We start from the raw sequence: 21,922 nt of genomic DNA on the forward strand, positions 1-21,922 counted from the left end.
ACTGCGATTGCCCACCACATGGCTGAGCTCTATCCCAGCCCACGAGCTAGTCCATATGGCACAGCAGACCTCTCCTGTTTGGCCCACTGCTGCCCTTATCAGTGTATTTCAGTAGATCTGCCTGTTCTGCTCCCCACTCTGTCTCTGGTGAATCCTCTCACCCCCATCCCAGCTCTGATCAACACCCTAGTTCTTCTACACAAAAATAAATAAAATCTTTTTTAAAAATTAAATTTAAAAATATATTACAAATAATGCTGCAGCTAGTAATCGTATACACACAGATTTCTGTGTGATAGTGAAGAAAGTTGAGTTGCTGAGTGGAAAGGTGTTTCCATTTAAATTTTTGGTAGATTTTTGGTAAATGGTAGTGGGTAAAATGGGGGGAGGGGTCAATTGTATGTTGTTGTTGTTGTTTTAATTAATTAATTTATTTGTATAAGCACCGGGTACAGTCAGAAGCGCGGGAGGGTGAGAGAATTCACCAGAGCCAGAGCGGGGAACAGAACAGGCAGACAGACCGAAGTACACTGCTGAGGGGAGCAGCGGGCGGCAGGAGAGGTCTGAGCACCATGTGGGACCCTCTCTGGTGGCCAGGGATCGAACCGGCGCTGCAGAGGCCGGGGGCAGCTTCGCAACCCAGCGCTCAACCGCTGTGCCACCTGGGAGGCCCTCAACTGTATGTTAATGGATGGAAGTTACACTTTGGATGTTGATCATGGTATAGTGTATACAGATGTCAGATTATTATGCTGTATCCCTAAAACTATGTAATGTTATAAACCAAAGTAACCTCAGTAAAAATCTATTTTGAAAAATAAAAATAAATAACTGAAATAAAATATAAAACCAAAAAATATCTAATTTTTGGTAGATAGTGTCAAACAGCCCAACAAAAAGTTTGTGTTAGCAGTCCCACAACAGAGTACAATAGAGCCTGTTACACTTCATCTGGTGTTTCAAAATTTTGAAATCTCTTTCAGCTACATTAATTGAGTGCCTTGTGTGTACTTTGGACAAGGACTAAGCTCAGAGATTTGAAATGCAGTCAGTATAGCTAGCGGAAGATCTGTTTGTGAATTACTGTTCCTTTGGGACCGAGAGCTTTTACTCTTTTAGAAACGGAAACTGCAAGCTGGTGAGGTATTTAGTTTCAATTTAGCTTAATGGAAACCTGTTAGTGAGTTTTAAAATAAGGACCAAGACAACCGAAATGGTAAACGAAGTCTCCTGGGCCCCAGGAAGGAGGATGCAGCGACTGTGGGTTTGTGTGCTTCGAAGAGCCCCTCTTTCCAGGAACAAACATATCTCAGCATTGGTGGAGATGTGAGATTCTAGTCATCCCTAGGGGGAGTGCTTCCTGTGGGCTAAGGGCCATACTCTTGTGTGACTGAGGGCAGAGCAGGACATATAAATGGAAATATAATGCTGCCAGCTGTCATTTTGGGGCCACAAACTCTGGCCAGGCGCCATGCTATGTACTTTATGTGCATTCACTTTTTTAAATATAAGCTTAGGGATGTCTAAGAGGACACCAGTGTGATACCCATTTAAAAGAAGAATCCTGGGCCTCCCTACTGGCCTAGGGATTAAGTCTCAGCGCTATCACTGCTATGATCCCCAGCCAGAGCGCTAACCTCTCCTGTCTCGCCTGCTGCTCCCCTTAGCAGTGTGTTTCAGTTAATCTACCTGTCCTGCTCCCCAATCTGCCTCTGGTAAATCCTCTCACCCCCTGCACCTCTGGTCTACACCCCAGTTCTTCTACACAAAAATAAATTAAGAAGAAAAAAAGAATACTGATGTTCAGAGAAGTTGCACTGAGTCACAGAACTAGCAGCTGACAGAGTAGAGACCAAAATCCCAATATTTTGGTTGACTTCAAAGCCCACATCTGAGCTCTATGAGTGTATCTGATGAAATGCTTGATTTTTAGAATATTCTTCATGATAAGAAATAGCTAGAGTTGGGTCTTCCCTGGTGACGCAAGGGGTTAAGTCTCAGCGCAATGAAGCTATCAGCAGCCACTGCAGCATGAGTTCCATCCCCAGCCAGGGAGCTAGCCTACCTGGCACAGCAGACCTCTCCTGCCTTGCTCCGCTGCTCCCCTCAGCAGTGTATTTCGGTCACTCTGCCTATTCTGCTCCCGACTCTGTCTCTGGTGAATCCTCTCCCACCCCACCCCCCACCTCTGGCCTATACCCCAGTTCTTGGATGCATAAATTTAAAAAAAGAAAGAAATCGTAAAAGAAAATAGAAATAAGCCAGAAAGAAAAAGAAAAGTACTGGATGGTCTCACTCATAGCAGTAATCTAGAAAACTTAAATAAGGGACCAGGAAAATGAATAACTATAAGAAAGTGAAAATCAAAATCAACAAAAAACTATGAACCAGAGACACTTTTTGGGGGGTGGAGGGCGGGAGGGGAGGGATTGGGGTCAGAATGGAGGGGTTGCAATTGTATGGGGAATATTAAAAAAAAAAAAAGAAAATAGAAATAGCTAGAGTTTTTGATCTCTTTATCAACCCCTAAAATATGCTCAAGGACAAATGGGTTGCTTGCGCTGTTCAGTGGGTCGCATACCAAAACTGGTCTAAGTGTAGGGAATGTCTGTATCTGTTACATTCACCGGAATTTTCATTTTCAAAACACTCTACCATGACTCTAAGAGGAGAAGAGTAGATGGGGTGTACGCCATGTTAGAGGGCTTGGAATTCAACTCATGGCTCCTGGGGAGCCCTCAGAGGTTTTAAATAAGGAGAGTGAGACAATCAGATCTATGTCTTAGGAAGATAGTAATTAAGAGTTTGCATTCAAAACCTATCACCTTTGGGTCAGTTGCTTGAGCTTTCTATGACTCAGTGTCCTCATCTATAAAATAGGAATAATGATAGCTCCTTACCCCACTGGGTGGTTGTAAAGATAAATGAGATAATGTACACAAATGACTGGCCCAGAGTAAGTGCTCAATAGCTGAAAATGATGATAATGATATAATTATTAGAGTTGAGAGAAACCGGAGTCAGGGAGCTCAAATGTAGTTAGGAAAGAACAATAAGATCCTGAATTAAGGGGGTGTAAGTGGGGAGGATAATTAAGAATGATATTAGAGAGCTAGAGTTGTTTGATTTTGAAATATTATGCTAATGGAGAGCAAGGAAAAGGCAAACGTCTTTGATGACTTCCATTTCCGACCTAGGTGACTGAATGAATGGTGATACACTGGAGTGAAGTAGGAAATACTGGAGGAAGTGAAATCTGTGGTGGAAAAAAAAAAAAATATATATATATATATATAGCAACTAAGGTGAAAAGGAACACAATGAGGAGTATTTTTAAGCTCTTGAGTTTCAGTATTCTGTCATGAATTTCAGCATGAGGTTTCAGAAAGTCTGGGCTACAGAAATATCTTTCAGGTGGAAGATGAAGCTATAGGTGGGATATGACCATCCAAGAGGAGGGTGTAGAGTGGTCAACGATGTTGAGGAAGAGCTGTTAGAGAGGTTGGTGACATGAAAATGAAGGTGGAGAAGTTTCAAGAAGGAGGGACGGAGGCCTCAGCAATGGCAAAAGAACTGAGAAGGGATCACAAGACAGCTGAACTGTTACTAGTACCCACTGTGAGGCTAAGTGATCCACCAGAGAGCTGGACTCTATACAAGTGATCCAGAGGTGAATGAGACAGTTGCTGCCCTTGGGACACTCACACTAAAATCTGTAACAATGAGAATCGAAAAAGGCTCTACTGTGAAGGAGGTCAGGCTGGGAGATGTTAGGCCATTGGTCACCAGCCTCAATTTGGCTGCAGTGATCTAGGGGTGGAGTGTTTCCTCTTTCTGCCTCACTCTTCTGTAGATAGATAGCCTCCCTTGACCAAATAGAATGACCTACCTAGTCAGGAGAAGAGGACCTTCTTTGGTGAACAGTATAAAAATGGTGGACCTCCTTTGCTGGAATCCCCAAGCTTCCTTCCAGTGTTCACCGCAGTGTTACGTTTCTTTTCAGAATACTACCCCCTTTGACAGACCCAAACCCAGAGGCAAGAGTGTCTGAAGGCCGTGTCTGAAGAGCCTTCATCTCACAACATCCTCTGGCGTGGTGATGCTGCGAGGAGGGGCCGATCCTTGCTAAAACTGAGGAAAGGCAGATAGGAGAAAGAGGGCACGGTGTCAGGATTAGCTGAAGGCCCTGCAGAGGCTAGTTGGGCAGTATTTTACTGGGCGGGGACAGTGAGAGCAGAGCGTGTGAGGGAAGATGGCTCTTCCTGGCGGGAGGGATGTTACAGCAAAGGTGCAGAGGTGAGAGCGCGCAGGCCAAGCACAGGAAATGTGAGTAGCTTTGCTGGGCTGTGTCTCAAAGCGCAGGGGTGGGAGAGCAGGCTGGTACGGAGCCTTGGGGCCAGATGATAGTGTTCTGAGGGCGTTTGCACTTTCTTCTTCTGTGGTTTGATGGCTTCTGGGAGGAACCATCAAAAGCTTTCGGAATTCAGGCTTGTCCGTCTCAGGCTTCTCCTCCTGGAAGACCAAGGGCCCAAAGTGGCAGCCTGACATTCAATCTCCTTTGCCATGGTTGGGAAGTCAGGGCTGTAGCTGATTTCATTGGCCTGTTTTGCATTTATTATAGTGTGGCTTTTATAGTGTGTTAATTGAAATATTTCCAACTGCCAAAAACAATTACACTCAAATTGCCTTGTCAGTTCTTTCATTGCCAGATAAATGTTTTACAGACATATTTACAGGGGGCAGTGGTAACTGGATCTTGTTTTCTATTTAACGCTGGCAGTTTGGGTTGGGATTGGCCCTCCAGTGCTCTGTTGTGGGCCAGAAAGCTGTTGGACATTGTGACACTTCCATCCTGTTACCTAAGGGATCAGAGGCTCTTCAAAGGAAAGCCGCTTTGTGGTTCATATGGCTTAGCCTCAGAGAAGGGTTCCCATCGCTGGGAACCCTGGCAACCTGGCAGAAATTTGAACCCCGCTGCCTGCCCTACCGGCAGCAATCCCAGCCCAAGCTGAGACATGTTCTTCTCTCCCTCTGGAGAGAAGAACATCAAAGCCTCTCTCACAGACCCTATCATGTAAGAGCTAAAGAGCTCGGCTAGCTTAACTCCCCCCTTTTGCATTAGGGAATTCAAGCCCCAGAGCCATCCCCGAGATCACATAAGCAGTCAATGAGAGCTAGGGACACAGGTCTCATTCCAGTGTGCCACGCTGCCACCAACACATGCCCTGTGACTTCCCTGCTGCCTTGACCCCCTCCAGTGCTCTAGGCCAGCTTCTTCCAAGAGCCCCCCACCCCCTTGCAGAGCCCCTCAGCCTTCCCTGATATCCCTTTAGCTCGATCATCTGAAATACCTAATTGTTCTGTATATGTACCACAGGACTTTGGTTTGTGTTGTGGAACATTTTCCTCGGTCACTGTCCCTTTGCATATGCTGTTTTCTCCTTCTGAAAAGCCCTCTTCTGAAAAACATTTTTTCCACCCTGGACAACCCATTCTTGTCCTTTGATACCCAGTTAAGAAATCACCACATTGCCTAGGTACATGCCTCTAGACACGCTCGTGGCACACTGAGCCCCCATGCCTCTACTACTGGCACAGAGCAGGCTTCCATGGGAACACGGGCTGCGTGAGTGAGTGAGGACTAGACAACGCTGATCACACTCATCTCATCCCCGTGGACCCTGAGCACACAGGAATCTCCCTTCATCTTTGTCCCACTGCTTAGGTGCATGCCTGACATGGCGCAGCGGTTGAGCGCTGGGTTGCGAAGCTGCCCGCAGCCTCTGCAGCGCCAGTTCGATCCCCGGCTGCTCCCCGGCCACTGGAGGAGGGTCCCACATGGCGCGCAGACCTCTCCTGCCGCCCGCTGCTCCCCTCAGCAGTGTACTTTGGTCCTTCTGCCTGCTCTGCTCCCCGCTCTGGCTCTGGTGAATTCTCTCACCCTCCCGCGCTTCTGACTGTACCCAGTGCTTGTATAAATAAATAAATAAACAAATCTTTAAAAAAATATATTATAGATGTTCGACAAAGGCTTATCAAGTTGAATTGAGCATACTGCCCTTGGCAGCATAAGATTTTAGCATGCTAGACCTGGAAGATCATCGGATCCAGTCCTATGCATTTTAACAATGAGGAAACTGACTCCCAAAGAGGAAAAACATTTTTCTCAGGGTTATGAGTACTAGTGGGTTTGATGGCACTTCATTTATTTGTTCAATAAGTATTTTGGATTGCCTGGTATATTGTGAGCCCTGTTCGAGATGCTGGAGACATAGCAGTGTACAAAACAAAGTACCTGCTCATAAAGACCTTACATTCGTCCCAAATGAGTGTTTATGAATATAATCCGCCCTCAGAAATCCACTTCATGTCTAGCACAGAGCGGAGCTCTTAGAATATACTCTCTACAAATGTTTGTTAAACGAATGACAATAAGAAATGCCCAGTCTGAGTGACCAGGTAGCTCTCCATGGGCCAGTGCCGTGGACACTGGAATGGGGTTGCCTCAGATACAGGATCTCTGACTGGGCTAAGCTGCCCTAAGAGAATGGCTCCTGAGACTTGGGAAAGTTCAGCATCCTTTGTCTGCAGAGTCTGTGGGCGGAAGCCTCCCTGAAGTCCTGTTTCTGAGATTCCCATGGTGATTCACTTATGACTTACCTTCTGTTTATGTTGTTTCAGAGCATCAGCGTGAGCAGAGGAGCCAGGAAGAGAGTAAGTGCTGAGACCACCACAATCTCTCAGCAAGAAGCTAATGGCATTTTTTTTTTCCTCTTGAAAACATTACCTATATATTTTTTAAGATTCAAATGAGCAAAAAGAACATTAAAATCACCCTTAAGCCCTACCACCCCAGGAAATTTCCTGCTAATGTGTGGTGTTTAATCCTCCCAGATATTTCTATACGTACATAAAAATCACAAGTATTTATTTCCAAATGGAATCAAAACTGTATGTTATTTTATAATCTGCTTTTCACATAATATATTTAGAGTACCTTCCATTGCCAATAAGTGCACTTTTATAGCATCATTTAAAGTTCCTGCATAATATTTTACCATATGTTCCTTCAGGTCAGACCAAAATTTGCTCAACATTGTTGAAGAAATTGCTAGACATTTAAATATTTCTTCTTTTTCATTATTATGATTAATCCTCCTACAAAAATGCATGCATTTAAACTCTGGGCATATCCTTGGTTTGTTCTTTAATATAAATTCCTTCACATAAAAATTTGGGTCAGAGAGTATAAATACATATTAGGTTTTTGATAAATATTGCCAAATTGCTCTTTAGAAAAGTTATGCTATTTTTTGGGTGTCCATTTTCCTACAGCTTCACCAACACTATATATGTGTTATGTTTGTTTAGTTTTTACCAGTTTATAGTTTTAAAAAAAAGGACTTGTTTTATATTGTATATCTTTGATCACTGTTGTCATGAGCCACTTTGGCAACATGTTTAACATGTCTATCAGGGGAAGAAGGACTTCAAGTCCTTGATGTTTTTTTCCTTGCTCCAAGGACCTGATGGTACTGAGGCTTAAGGTTACCAAGTACTGAGGGTACTGCTGTGAGAGTAACCTTAAGATAGCACATGGGAAGGTAATGTGAGAGGGTTTGCAGCAATGAATTAGAGCTGAGGCAGCTTAAAAAACAGCTGGGTGTCCTTTCATTTTGCATAGAGTACTGCCTTTGGCAGCTGCTGCTGGCTGTAGCTTCCACACTGTATGGGAGGCAGGGAGGAGCCACTTGGCTCCTGGCTGCCCTACTGGGACCCAAGACCCATTGCAATATTCCAGCAAAACCCTGGCCTCCATGGCTGAGGTGGCCCTGATCTTCCAAGCAACGAGAGCTCTGGCCTGAGCAGTTCTCTGGACTCTCCCATGAGTGACCTGTAGTACATTTTGTCATCTATGTATCAGGGCAGAACTTGGCTTATGGGAGGATTTGTAAATGAAGGGACTTCTTGTAGCACTGCTCATTTGTATAAGCCAACCAGGCACTCTGGATCTTCACATGAGGTTGTTTCCAGGATGAAGATGCAGGGCCCGAAGTGGCAGAAGGGGCAGATGAATGGGCTCAATCCAAAGCCGCAGTTAGACCCCCTGACCAGCTGGAGTTGACTGATGCGGTGAGTGAAGAGCATCCTACCTGTACTCCTTCTCCTTCCTTCAGCCTCAGAGACATGTTCTGCCATAGCGCTAATTAAGAGCCTGCAGAGAACCTGGGGTGAGATGTCTGCTGACACCCTGAAGGCAGGAGGAGGGGCCTCTAAGGCCGGAGAGGTGTTGGGGGCCCTCCACATATAATCTTCTTGGTGTTCCTCTCCCTTAGGAGCTAAAGGAGGAGTTCACCCGAATCCTGACAGCCAACAACCCACATGCACCCCAGAACATTGTCAGATACAGTTTCAAAGTAAGTCAACCCCTCTGGGCAGGGCTGCTGAGTGCTCTTTGGCTTGGCAATAATTTGTTACACTGCAAAAGCTTCACAGCTCTTCAAGAGATCACGTAGGCTGGAACCCTGAGATTTGACATGGAATTTTCCAGACATTTGAAATTTTCTTTATGATTCTCCCCTGCAGTCTTGCTAATTGTATAGTATTGAGTGCCCTGCAGAGTCACTCTTTTCAAGAATCCTGAAGTGACTAATTTGGTTAGAAAAATACTTTCCTAATGTGTACAGCAAGTTTTTCATTAGCATCAACTGATGGACCTTCAGAAGTCTGGTGTTCCTCCAGCCAGATGCCTGGGTGGAGTCCAATCCTCGCTCTGGATGAGGAGCTGACCTTTCCCCCACCTCACTATCCACACACCCCCCAAACTCCCAGTGTCCCTGCCTGGGAAGAAGCTTCCCAGGGTCTGTTCTCAGTGTCTCCCGACAACACAGCCAGCCAGGCAGGAACCCTGTCAGGTCTTTCCTTTGATCCACATGGCGTGAGTGCTTTCTCACTTGGTAGACACATACAGGGCACATCTTTCAGAGGGACAACACGGTTTTCAGACATTGCAAGGCCAGATCCTCTGTGGACTGACAGTAGAGAAATTCTGAGTATAATGTGAGCTAAAGTGGAAGTAATGCATATGCTTCTTATTTCATTATTTTAAGATCCATTTGTTCTGTGTTTGCTGTATGCCAGTGTCAGTTTCTCCCCTAGACCTTCTACAAGTGATAGTTCATTAGACCTTTCACATGCCTTTGATACAGGAACTATTACTATTTTCATGTTACAGAAACCATTATTATTTTCATTACAAATGTCACACACGAAAATTCAATGCAAAATTTGAACCAGTTTGCCTGACTCCAAAGTCATTACACTGTTCCTTTTAAAATATATTTATATAGAACCTCCCCTGGTGGCGCAGTGGTTGAGCGCTGGGCTTCGAAGCTGCCTGCAGCCTCTGCAGTGCTGGTTCGATCCCCGGCCACCAGCGAGGGTCCCACATGGCGCACAGACCTCTTCTGCCGCACCCACTGCTCCCCTCAGCAGTGTATTTTGTAGGTCTGCCTGTTCTGCTCCCTGCTCTGGCTCTGGTGAATTCTCTCACCCTCCCGCGCTTCTGACTGTACCCAGTGCTGTATAAATAAATAAATAAACCTTTTTAAAAAATATATATATTTATATAAATATAACTTATTTTGACTATATAATTGAAACTCATGGTAAAATTTTCAAAAAATTGAAAAGAACAATGCAAATTAAACCTTCCTCCCTCCTCTGTTTCCCTTCCTAGACAGACAGCCATTATTAACAGTTTCTTTCTTTCCTTAAAACAACTCCATTGAAATTGAATTTACATAACATACAATTACCCATTTAAAGTGTGCAGTTCAATGACTGTATTCAACACTTGTACAACTATCACCACAGTCAATTTTAGAACATTTTCATTTCCCCCCAAAGAAACACTGCACCTCTGAGCTGTCACTCCCAGACTCCCATCTCCTCCAACACGAGGCAACCACTGCTATGCTCCCCATCTCTATAAATTTGCCTGTTCTGGGGCCTACCTGGTGGCACAAGAGTTTAAGTCTCAGCACTATGAAACTATTGGCAGCCACAGCAGCACGAGTTCGATCCCCGGTCAGGGAGCTGACCGACGTGGCGTAGGAGACCTCTCCTGTCTCACCCACTGCTCCCTTCAGCAGTGTATTTCAGTAGATCTGCCTGTTCTGTTCCCCACTCTGTCTCTGGTGAATCCTCTCACTCTGCCACACACACCTCTGGTCTACACCCCAGTTCTTATATGCATAAATAAATAAATCTTTTCTTAAAATTTGCCTGTTCTGAATATTTCATATCAAAGGGTTGATACACATGATCTTTTGTGATTGGCTTCTGATGCTGAAAGTTTTCAAGGTTCATTCATGCTATAACATGTATCAGTACTTCATTTCCTTTTATTGCCAAATAATATTCCATTGTATGGACAGACCATGTTTTATTTATCCATTCATCAATTTACAGACATGTGAATAGTTTCTAGCTTTTGGTTATTATGAACAATGCTGCTGTGAACATTTGTGTACAAGTTTTGGTGGACGTTTCTTGAACATGTCACTTCTTATTTAGGATAGCCAGGCAGGGACATAGCACACTGGAGGTGGCGCATCTGCCCTCTCTCCCGCCTCTTCATCTTTGTGGTTGTGACAGCGGTAGCTTAGGTTCAAACTGCAGCTCTTTGTCAAATAAGTCTTTGATGAAACTTGCAAAAAAAAAAAAAAGCACTTCATTTCATTTGCCTTCTCTTTAAACTGGAATGCTGTGAAAACTTCAGGTTAATTGAATATTTGGTGGGCCTCCCTGGTGGCGCAAGGGGTTAAGACGCAGCACTATGAAGCTATCTGTAGCCACTGCAGCACGAGTTCAATCCCTGGCCGGCCAAGGAGCTACCCACATGGCGCAGCAGACCTCTCCTGTCTCGCCCGCTGTTCCCCTCGGCAGTGTATTTCAGTCAGTCTGCCTGTTCTGCTTCTCCGCTCTGTCTCTGGTGAATCCTCTCACATACACCCTCACCCCCTGCCCCCCCCCCCATACCTCTGGCCTGTACACCAGTTTTTGTAGGCATAAATAAATAAATCTTTTTTAAAAATTGAATATTTGATGAGTTATATTTCTGTTAACAGAAATGGACTCTCTTAGGCCTTAAAGAATGAAAGTGGACCACATTCTGACTCTAGCCCTTTTGAGAGACCCCTGGGATGACTCAGCACCCTCTCTTCATAGGAAGGCACATATAAACTTATCGGCTTTGTGAACCAGCTGGCAGTTCACTTCAGCCAGGTTGGGAACCTGGTCCCCAAAGACTCAGATGAGGGTCGGCGGCAGCACTACCGCCATGAGTTAGCAGCAGGTAAGCCTCTGGGGGATGCTGAGGCCGAGAGTCTGGTCCCCTCTCTGTTTGCTCTAGGGAGTATCAGAGCTTTGCAGAACCTCTACCTAAAGTCCAACCGCGGGCTCTCTGGGAGCTAACCTACGAGGCTCAGGCCAAGGGGAACCCTGGGGCAGGTGGGGTCTGACAGGCAGGAATCAAGACAGCCTGCCCTGTCAAGGACTGGGGGAATGGGACTGGACTTTGTGCTCATCAGCAATTTCCTGCCAAGATTCTCAGGAATCTTCCAGGGTGGTGATTTCAGAAACAGAAATCCTTGAAGAAGAAGAAGAAGAGCCCAAGGAAACAGAAGCTGAAGCTGAGAATCAAGGAGATTCGCTTGAAGCTGAGGTACAGTATATTTCTCCCCATCCCTCCCCTCCAGCTCCAGTTACCAAGGCTTCAGACTGACTCAGCCCAGAGGCAGGGGACTGCAAGGCTAAAGGGCTGTTAGACCTGCGGGTGCCAATACTTCTGGCATCAACACCTTCTCTGTTTCCACCCTATTCCAGGACAGAGCTCTCCCCACTCCCGATTCCCCACCACCTTCTCCCCACAGCTGAGTCCTGTTCCCGTGGTCTTTTTTTTTTTTTTTTTTTTTTTTCAGTTTACTGAACAAGTGATTGAAGAAGAATTGATGACTCCTAAGCAGCCCAGGGAGCGAAAGCTCACCAACCAGTTCAACTTCAGTGAGAGGGCCTCACAGACCTTCAACAACAGGCTCCGGGTAGAGCAGCCCCCCCCCCCCAGCCACTTTATTTCACTGCTCTGTGCTGTGCATGGCAGAGAAGAAGCAGGCCCTCAGCATGGCGGGGGTGAAAAGGCTGATGCTATGGATTTTTCTCGAAGAGCTTAGAACAGGTGTTCAGTTCCCTATTAGCCATCCCAGGCAGGAGTTCAGAGCGAGTAGCAAGGAGGTGGAGCCCTCCACTGAGCGACTGAAACATGAATTGGGCTTTGAAGAGGAGGTTAAAAGCAGGATAGGGGAAGAGAGGAGAAGTCAGAATATGCTGGGATAGGGGGCAGGGGCTAGAAGTCACTTTGACTGAAGCTCACAGACTCTGTGGTAGACTACTTGGAAGAAGCTAGAAAGGTTCCCTGTCTCAGGAGCATAGATGATGTGGAGCAACAGGCTGAAAGAACCCCTCAGAATTTTGGGGGAGAGGCTTACATATGTAATGAGTGTTCTGCAGAAATGAACCTGTGAGTAGAGGATAGGGGTCTGCAGGGGACGGGGGGAGGGGGTTGGCAGCTTCTAATCACTCTGTGTGGTCCCTATGCGGACATCGAGCAATCTGAGTGATGCATAATGGGGCAGGGGGACTTTCCCTTGGTGGAGCCAGAGACCACAGTTTTAGGGAGAAGCCTTCTCAGGGTGATGAATGTTAACTCAGTGGCCTGCCAGAGGCTGACCTCTATGTCCTGTGCCTGGAGGCTGACCACAGGCCTGACTTCTTGCAGATCTGTCCATCTTCCACTTGGCATTTTTCTTAGCTGAAACTGGTACAAGTGTGCCTCATTTCCCCCTCCTGACTAGTTTAGATTTCTTCTGAAGGAAACTTGGATGGCAAAATGTAGACTTTCACTGAGTCATTCAGTCTTTTACCCAAGCCCTTCTTTACTGTGGAAGAGCTCTCTGTCCCACCCTTCCCTCAGCTTCAATGAAATGCTTTGCCCATGGAATATAAGTTGGGGCAAATGAGGAGTTGAGGGCTTTCTGTGCATTTCCTGTTGTTGTTTTCTAGGATCGAGAATGTCAGATGGAACCTCCTCCCAGGACAAACTTTTCAGCCACAGCAAATCAGGTGAAACCCTGGGCCAGTCTAAAAGCCATCACTGTCCTCCAGCCTCCCACCCCAAGCATTCTTGTCTTGCTCAGTCACAAGGGAGACTGGTGTGGTCAGAGATTCCTCTGGCATTCTGTCCTCTCATCCCCGTCTCTGCTCATTGTCCAGGCTCTGAATACCAGGCATATGAGAGAGTAGGTTCTTACCCAGCGAGCCCTGGACCAGCCACAAGCTCACAAAGTCAGGCTGTCCAAGGTGGACAGGTGGCTTCTGAAGTTCCTCCAAGACCGGGAAGAATGTTTGTTCCCATGAACTCTCTGCAGCCCATGGCTGACTCTGAAGTGTCGGCACTCTGACCTGCCCTTTCAGTGTTTCTGCTGGCCCTCCTTCCCCTTCAGGTCCTACTCTGTATAGAGATGCTGATTTGGGCAGGCTCTGGTGCCAGAAGACCTGAGCCCAGGCCCCAACTCTGATGCTCATACTGTTAAGATCCTGAGCAAACCATCCTCCTTAATACCTCACTTTCTTTCTCTGTAAAGTGAGGACAAGCTTCTTTCAGGACTGGAGGACTCTGAATGTAAGAATAAATGTTGATGTGTTTTGCAGCATGGAGTACTGATCTCTGGGTGAATTGTTAAATGTAAGGTATGCCCATCTGGCCTCCAGGTGGCAGTGACTGCCCAGCTCTGGCAAGCACACAGTGTGATCTGGGGCATTTGGCAGCCCCAAATCCTTGCTGCTGCTTCTACTATTCTTTGACTTCTCTTGCTGTCAGAGTTAGTTACAAGTGTTCCCTTACTTTTTGTTTCTCTTTTTATGCTGAGAAGGTGTAGGTCAATAATATAGACAATCAACCTGAGCCAGTATATTGATCCTACCTCCATGGGGAGGGGGGAGACGGAGACATTTTTTAATGTCTATTTTAATGTCATTTTTTTGATTTCCTAGTTCAAAGGCTTTAAGTTCTGCCTGGTGGGGGTTGCAGGCTGGAACCATACGGTTCTCTCACTGATAACCCAGCCCCTGAACTGCAGGGTGAATAAACTCAGCCCAGGGGTGCCCTGGAGCTCCTTCATTCCTGCCCAAGAGCTGGCAGTTAGCAAGCTGGCAGTTAGCTGGCAATGCAAGGAAGACAGATATTGGGTTACACTGGGCAAAGGAGAGGATTCCATGAGGGCTGTGGCAGGAGATCACATGATAGACTCTTCAGGACCCTAAAGTTCAAGAGAAGATGGCTGGGTGAAGAATTTGCCCTGTACTGATTCTTCTCATCTCATCCTTGCCTAGTGGGAGATCTATGATGCCTACATAGAAGAACTCGAGAAGCAAGAAAAGACCAAAGAGAAGGAGAAGACAAGGACCCCAGTGGCCAAAAAAATGGGGAAGATAGCCATGAGGAAGATGATGTCTATGGAGTCCCAGGTTTGGTGAGGGTTGTCACAGGGAATGACTGAGCAAGACCTGGACCCCCGGGTGGACAGGCCTAGGATATCTTGGAGGGTTTCTGTGGGAATATGGAAGATGAGGAGAGCTACAACTGCCTCTGGCATTCCACACTTGCCCCCTCTCCCCCATTTTATGTATATTGTTGGGCTAAGGAATAACAGAAGACGTGAATTTCATTGAAAGTTCACTGTGCACCCTGGAAGAGCTGGGGAGTGTCCCAAGGCGGGGGTGTGAGGATAAGGCACCATCTCCAGGGGCAAAGGACTCATGGGATTTGGGAAGCTGCTTTGCTCTTGACCTTCAAGTCCTCGGGTTTACTTGGCTCCATTCTTTAGGTGAGTCTTCAGGGCCAGGAGCCAGGTCAGAGTTGGTCACAGGTGTCAGCAAGTTCAAGCCAAGGGGTTTGGCCTCCTTAGGCTGGATTTACCATGAAGAATAATCTACAAGTCATTAGAGAGTACATGACTGGGTGGCTCACTTTGGGTGTAGCCAGCATAGGTTTGGGGATCATCGTGGGAGTTAGCCCACTACAGGGAGGATCAGCAAATGGAAAGACTGAAGGACCACATTTGTCCCTTCAACAGAGAGAAAGCTGGGCCAGAGTCTCAGTGTGGAAATCTGGACGGGTTTGACCAGCAGTGAGGCGGGGAAGGAACAAGGTCCACAAGTCACTGAGGGCTGTGTTCAGCACCTTGGAGAGCTCACGGCAGCGCCGGCAAATGGTTCTGCTCCACACCAAAGTAGAAGTCAAACGGTTAAAGGAAATTTTATTTCCTTTCTCTGAGGTGTGCCCACTTCCACTCAATTCTCTCTTCCATGACCCTGATCATGTCATACTTTAGGTTTGAGGGTTCACTGTCTTGGCTTAATAGGAACTGCCCCAACTCATTAACTGCCCCAATTTAATTTTATTCACAGATTGAGCATTCAGTTATCATGATCATGTTGGGTACTGAAACCCTGAGGTGAAACATGGAGTTTCTGTCCTATCCAGACCCTTGATTTTCCCCAAACCATTCCCTAGAGCTTTGGGGCATCAGAGAGGCTATTGACCTTGGTCAGGGTTTGCTTGAAAATACATCAGGAGTTTGGCAATACCAGGACCCAGAGAAGAAAGGTCCCCCTACAGAGAGCCAGCACCTCCCCAGCCTGGCCACCAGGTGTACTCTGAGGACTTGATTGTAAGACTTCGATGAATGTTCTCCATCAGTTTGCTGAGATACACTTGAATCAGTTTGAGATCTGACAAAAGACCCTTAAAGGGCAGTTCCCCAGATGTGACTTTATAATAAGCCCTCACCACATGGGTCTGCTTATTCCCTCTGACACCACCAGCACCATCACTACCGGGCACTGGGTTAAATAATACCATGTGCATTATTATACTGAATCCTCACAACCACCCTGAATCCTCACAACCAGGTGCCATTGTCCTTGCCCACTTTGTCTCGCGTACTCTAAGACTCAGGGAAGTGAAGTATTTGTCCAAGATTTCCACCCTTGATCCAGGTAATGGGAATGTGGGCCCGTGTGGCTCCAGAACCCATTCTTCTAACCACTGCCTGCTGCTGCCACTCCAGGAACTCTCATCCTCAGGCACCGTGGTCTGGCTTCCTGGACCCCTCTGAGGATGCCTACCCCTCATTGGTTCAGTCCTGCCACCTGCCTTTTCTTTTCTTTCTTTCTTTTTAAGTTTTTTTTATTTTTTTATTTTTATACAAGAACCGGGGTACAGGCCAGATGTGGGGGAGGGTGAGAGGATTCACCAGAGACAGAGCGGGGAACAGAACAGGCAGACTGACGAAATACACTGCTGAGGGGAGCAGCAGGCAAGACAGGAGAGGTCTGCCACTCCATGTGGGAATCTCTCTGGCCGGCTGGGAATCAAACCGGCGCTGGAGAGGCTGCGGACAGCTTCACCGTGCCATGCTAAATGTGCTGTGCCACCAGGGAGGCCCCACCTGCCTTTTCTTGCCAGCCCCAAACTCTTTACTCTTCTGTTAACCTACTAAGTGATTCACCTTGTGGATTTATGGAATTTCAATAATAATGATCTTGTTTTTTGGTTCAAAATGAGTCACTTTTCCTGACATGAAAGTTCACTTTCTCTTTGGTTTTAGCAGTGGGCAGGGCCCTGGATTAGGAGTCAGTTCCGCCTTGAACTGCCTGTGCACAACTTGGCTCTCTCTACTCTGTTCCTCTGTGTCTTCCTTGACTCTTGGCTAAATAAGCTAGACCAGAAATCTCTTGAGTCTTGATCATAGCCTGAGCTGGTAAAGCCTCCCACCTATCCTTGTCTGTTCTCCCTGTCAGTAGCCTTCCTGGGCTTTCCTTGCTGTGTCTTATGCTCAGAGATATCGCTTCTCCAGAATAAAATCAGAAGGAAGAGCATGAGGCAGCAGGCTCTGTCCTGGGGCCAAGTATGGCAGTGCAGACTCCTGAGCCACTTGTGATCTGGGGTTTCCCAGCAGGCAATGATGGGGTGAGCTGGGCCTTGAGGCATACAGAGATGCTGGGGTGTGCGGTGTCAGACAGGCACCGCTGAACCAATTGCAAGTCTGGTCTGTGTCTCGGGGTGTGACCTTCCCAGGTGCTGGCCTATATGATTGCCTGTGGCCTCTGTGTCCCCACAGAGTGATGATATCAACAAAGTGGCCCAAGCTGCTAAAATCGTGGAGCGGATGGTCAACCAGAACACATATGATGATGTCGCTCAAGGTAAGATTTGAAGGGCTGCCAGCCTCTATCACTGCCTGTATTAAAAACCTTTCATATGAGGTGAGTATTTCAAACAGGTCCTATAGGTGCAAAGGGAGAAAAAAATAATCCCTGCCTTGCCTTTTCTGGATGTCACCAGGGAGACAAGATTTATGCAGGTCAACCATGAACAATGCCATAAGAAACAATGGGTGTACTGATGAAATCTGACAATGGTGCAGCAAAAAACACAGATTAGTGACCTAGTGTCGTCTTCTCAACAATCTTGGGAGGCAGGCAGAGCAGAGATTATTACCCCCACTTTACATGTGAAGAAGCCAAGGCCAAGGTCACCTGGCTAGTGAATGGCAGGGAGGACCCAAATCAAGGTCTTGGCCTTCCCAGAGCTGTGCTCAGTCCAGGGGACAATATAAACACTAGAATACACCAGATAGACAGAAACTGCTCACAAACAGAAAAAGGGAAGTGACGGGATAATGGCAGCAGTCAAGGAAGGCTTTAGGAAGAACCAAGCTAAATGTCAAGAGATAAGCTGAGTGGGAGTGGCAGGCTAGCAGGAGGGTGATGTTCTGGGCAGGGGACAGCACAAGTGAAAATGAATTGAAATGCACTCTGGGGATAAAGAGCATCAGGTTCAGTGCCCCAGACAGGAGTTTTGTGGGAAAGTGATAAAAATTCAGTCCGGAGAGGTGACTGGAGCCAGGTAATGAAGGGCCTTGAGTATCACATAGAGAATCTGAGCTTTCTCTGCAGACAGTTTAGAGCCACTTCCCAGGCAGGGAGACAGCCCTGCGAGCAGGTCTGGAGGCACATGGGATTGGGCAGAATACAGGGCAGAGGCGAAGGTGAGTTTCAGGTGTGGGGTTGAGGGGCCCTGCCACACCTCACCCAGACTACACCCCAGGGGATGGAGAAAAAGAAGCAGTTATAGTAGTGAACAATCAGCACCAGCATTCCCTGGGCACGGTGCTCTGCAGTTTACATGTATTGTTTTATCCTGACAGCCACAGAGGCAGGTGAACACCAGGCTCATCTCCCTCTTATAGATGAGAAATGCAGGCTGGAAGGTTGCCACTTGTTGAAAATCACAGCTCTGGGGATGTGAGTGCTGGAATCAGGATTCGAGTGTCGGCCCCTTGGATCCACAACCTTAGCACTTCAGCGCAAGGCTACAGAGCCACTGAACTGGAAGAGACATTTCAAATAAACATTCAATAGGTCTATGGTGGTGATTAATTAGTGATGAGGTGAAGAAAGAGACTGATTCAAAAACGCTTAAATCCTGGGGGCCTGGGAAATTCTGGTGTCTTTGACAGAACCAGGGAAACGGAATCCTTCCCATGGCAGGAACAGCACATTCCCAAGTGGCTTGTATTTCCCTAAGAGGTTGTGCATTTATTTGGAGCAGCTGCCTCCCCAGAGTTGGCAGCTCCTCGCTGCTGGCCGTTCTCCTTTGCTGACAGCCTAGGGCTCTTCTTGGTGACTCGATGCTCATTGCTCACCCGTGGGACATAGAAAGCAGGGCTGCCAAGACCAGCAGCCTAAACAAGCCCCCTTGTTATCATTCAGACTGGAAAACGACCTTGAGCGCTTCTCAAAGCTGTCAGAGCACACAGCAGCCATGAATGAATTTGTCACTCACGCAGCTTGGCTTCCTGAAACCCAGCCTCTGCAACCAGCCCACCAAAGGGCTGCAAACGTGATTAATAACCATGGAGAAGTTGGCCTTGGTGAACCTTTTTCATTTATAAGAACACGATCACATAGAAATGCATTGAACTTTGATTTTTTTTAATTGCCTCCTCTTTTCCCTTTGGGAAAGTGTAATCATGAAGGAGCAGTGAAAACAGAGAAGTGTTACCAATTAATCTCCTCTCAGAAATGAGGTCTTTTCAAAGATAGCCTGAGCCCAGGGATCTCTGATGTGATCACGGCTCACGCCTCTCTGGCTGCTTTTTATTCTGAGACATCTTTGGGGTTTGAATGCAGCCCCTCCAGCTCAAGGAGTGGGGTATTGCAGGAGAGGCTGGGCGTGCCGTGGCCTGCCCTTGAGGGAGGGTTGGAAGGAGGATTCGTTTCCTCGTGGGTCACCCTTGGCTGAGAACCATTTCATTCCTGTTGATTTGTTTCACTGCATCCTTTGAAGCCGCTGTGTGCTCCGTGGCTGGGCCGCACCAGACACCACAGGTCCAAAGATGGATGTGACTTGCCTCCTGCTCGCCAGGGGCTGTCTGGTGGGGTCAGTTCCATAAAGAGATGGAACTCAGTGTGACAGACGTTGCAGCAGGGGATAAGGAGGACCGGAACAGAGGAAGAAATGAACTCTGCTCACCAAAGAAAGGGAGAGTCTCATAGAGGAGAAAGAGTTTGATCGGATCTGGAGTGATTAGGAGTTCTCCAGGAAGATGGAGGAGCAGGACATTTTAGACGCGGCACAGCATGTAGGAATGCAAGCTTCTCTGCAGAATGAGAAGCTTGCATTTAATCTCTCATTGACAAGATTTGATGCAGCAGGTATGTCAACAGCTGGCTGGGAATGACACAGATGTCGTGACCCAGAGCCTGCCTTTGGCCCGGGAGCCCCTGTGCCAAGGGAGCCGTTGAGTGGTTGGCAGTGGGGTGGGGAAGTGGTGTGTGGAGGTGACTTTACTGTTCTCACTCTCTGGGTGGCTCTGTGGAACACAGCCTGGAGGAGTTTCTGAAGGGAAGGAGACAAGTTAGGGGGGTGTTGTAATGGTGCAGGTAGTAAGTGTTGAAGCCTGCATCTGGGAAGTGGCTAGGAATTTGGATAATAATGGATTAAAAAGATAATCAGGGCCTCCCCTGTGGCGCAGCGGTTGAGCGCTGGGTTGTGAAGCTGCCCGCAGCTTCTGCAGCGCCGGTTCGATCCCCGGCTGCTCCCCGGCCACTGGAGGAGGGTCCCACATGGCACGCAGACCTCTCCTGCCGCCCGCTGCTCCCCTGAGCAGTGTACTTCATCAGTCTGCCTGTTCTGATCTCCGCTCTGGCTCTGGTGAATTCTCTCACCCTCCCACGCTTCTGACTGTACCCAGTGCTTGTATAAATGTATAAATAAATAAATAATTAAAAAAAAAAAAGATAATCAGAAGGAAAGTCTGAGTTGTGACAGAGAAAGGTCAGCCAAAGATTACCCAGGTTGCCAATGGAAGGAAGGGGCTTCTACCTAAATTAGAGAAAACTGGAGGCAGATATAACTTAGGACAGGAGATCACCTTGAGTTCAGGAAATGCATGCTGGATCCAGGCAGTTTTGCGGTAACGGGACTTGAGCCCATTCTTTTGTGTATGAAGATGGTCAGATCTGAGGCTTTGTCCATGCAGACACGCTGCTTTGCTGTAATTTGCCTCCAACCACAGTGACTGCAACAGTGATGCAGAGAGAGAGAGAGAGAGAGAGAGAGAGAGAGAGAGAGAGAGAGAGAGAGCTTACTGTGTGCCAGGTATTTGTCTAAGCCCTTGACACATGTTAATGCAATGAATCCTCTCTACAGTCCCGGAGGTAGTAACTATTATTCCCACTCTGAAACACCAGGATTGCTTTACCCAAGGAGGCGGACTTGGGTTTGCCACAAAATGGTGGTCCCAGGGCTGACTTAGCCTCTGTATGTTTAAGATTTTAAATACTACGAGGATGCTGCTGATGAATTCCGGGACCAGGAGGGCACCCTGCTGCCGCTCTGGAAGTTCCAAAACGACAAAGCCAAGCGCCTGGCTGTCACCGCCCTCTGCTGGTGAGTACAGACATTGCCGCAAAGCCGAGCCCTGAGGGCCTGCTGGTGCCAAACCCTGAGCAGGACGCTTCCACCCGCCGCACTTAACTACCTTGGACGTGTTGCCTGTTGGAAGACCGGGCATTGAGAGTCCCCTGGGATTGTAGAATTAACCCAGGTCTCTGAGCTGAACAGCAGACATCTGCAGTGTAGTTAGGCACTAGTATCCATGGGAGAGTCGTGTCCTGGGCCAATGGGTTCATATTTCTTTTGCAGGAATCCGAAGTACAATGATCTGTTTGCAGTGGGACACGGCTCCTGTAAGTAATCTGGCTCTTCATTCGTGTGCTCACCCAGCCAGCAGACACTAAGTACCCACTCTGTGCAGAGCTCTCTGCCAGGTGTGAAAGATTCAGACGACTGAGCTGCACTCACTGTCCTCAGGGGGCTCACAGTCTAATGGACAAGACAATCAGACTGGCAATTAGTGCTGGGTGAAGGAATATTCCAAGATGAGCCTTGAAGAAGTTACTATGGTAAAGAGAGAGGGCGAGCGCACTCCTGGCAGGGGGACCATCATATGCAAGGTCTGGAGCCAGGAGAGAAAGCAAGAAATGAAGCCATTGAGGGAGCCAGGGGCAGGCCCCAGAGGGCTTGCTGAGTCATTCTGAGAAGCTTGGACCTGCTCCTGAGGGCAATCTTCTGACCACTAAAGGAATCTGAAAAGGGCAGGAACACATCTAGAGCAGGGGAGGGGGGGGATTGCAGGCATGAGACTGGAGAGTAGGAGGCCAGTTAGGAAACTGGTGAAGCCTCCCAAGGAGAGATGGCTGGGCCTGAATCAAGACTGTGGAGGGTGGAGTA

General features: G+C 47.4%; 1 protein-coding gene across 2 annotated transcripts in view; it reads left to right on the forward strand.

Moving 5' to 3' along the window:
• DNAI1 (dynein axonemal intermediate chain 1) overlaps nucleotides 1–21,922 on the forward strand; it is a 50,851-nt gene that overhangs the window by 10,404 nt on the left and 18,525 nt on the right. For both annotated transcript variants that reach the window (XM_037493077.2, XM_037493078.2), the window contains exons 2-12: nucleotides 6,682–6,714; nucleotides 8,035–8,133; nucleotides 8,337–8,417; nucleotides 11,233–11,359; nucleotides 11,610–11,728; nucleotides 11,985–12,104; nucleotides 13,123–13,182; nucleotides 14,452–14,586; nucleotides 17,244–17,328; nucleotides 20,962–21,079; nucleotides 21,335–21,378. In XM_037493077.2, the coding sequence (XP_037348974.1) occupies nucleotides 6,682–6,714; nucleotides 8,035–8,133; nucleotides 8,337–8,417; nucleotides 11,233–11,359; nucleotides 11,610–11,728; nucleotides 11,985–12,104; nucleotides 13,123–13,182; nucleotides 14,452–14,586; nucleotides 17,244–17,328; nucleotides 20,962–21,079; nucleotides 21,335–21,378 (1,021 nt within the window). The remainder of the gene's footprint in view (nucleotides 1–6,681; nucleotides 6,715–8,034; nucleotides 8,134–8,336; nucleotides 8,418–11,232; nucleotides 11,360–11,609; nucleotides 11,729–11,984; nucleotides 12,105–13,122; nucleotides 13,183–14,451; nucleotides 14,587–17,243; nucleotides 17,329–20,961; nucleotides 21,080–21,334; nucleotides 21,379–21,922) is intronic.

Source organism: Talpa occidentalis, unplaced genomic scaffold (assembly GCF_014898055.3).
Source record: "Talpa occidentalis isolate TD23 unplaced genomic scaffold, MPIMG_talOcc4v2.1 talOcc4.7, whole genome shotgun sequence".
In the NCBI taxonomy this organism is placed as follows: Eukaryota; Metazoa; Chordata; class Mammalia; order Eulipotyphla; family Talpidae; genus Talpa; species Talpa occidentalis.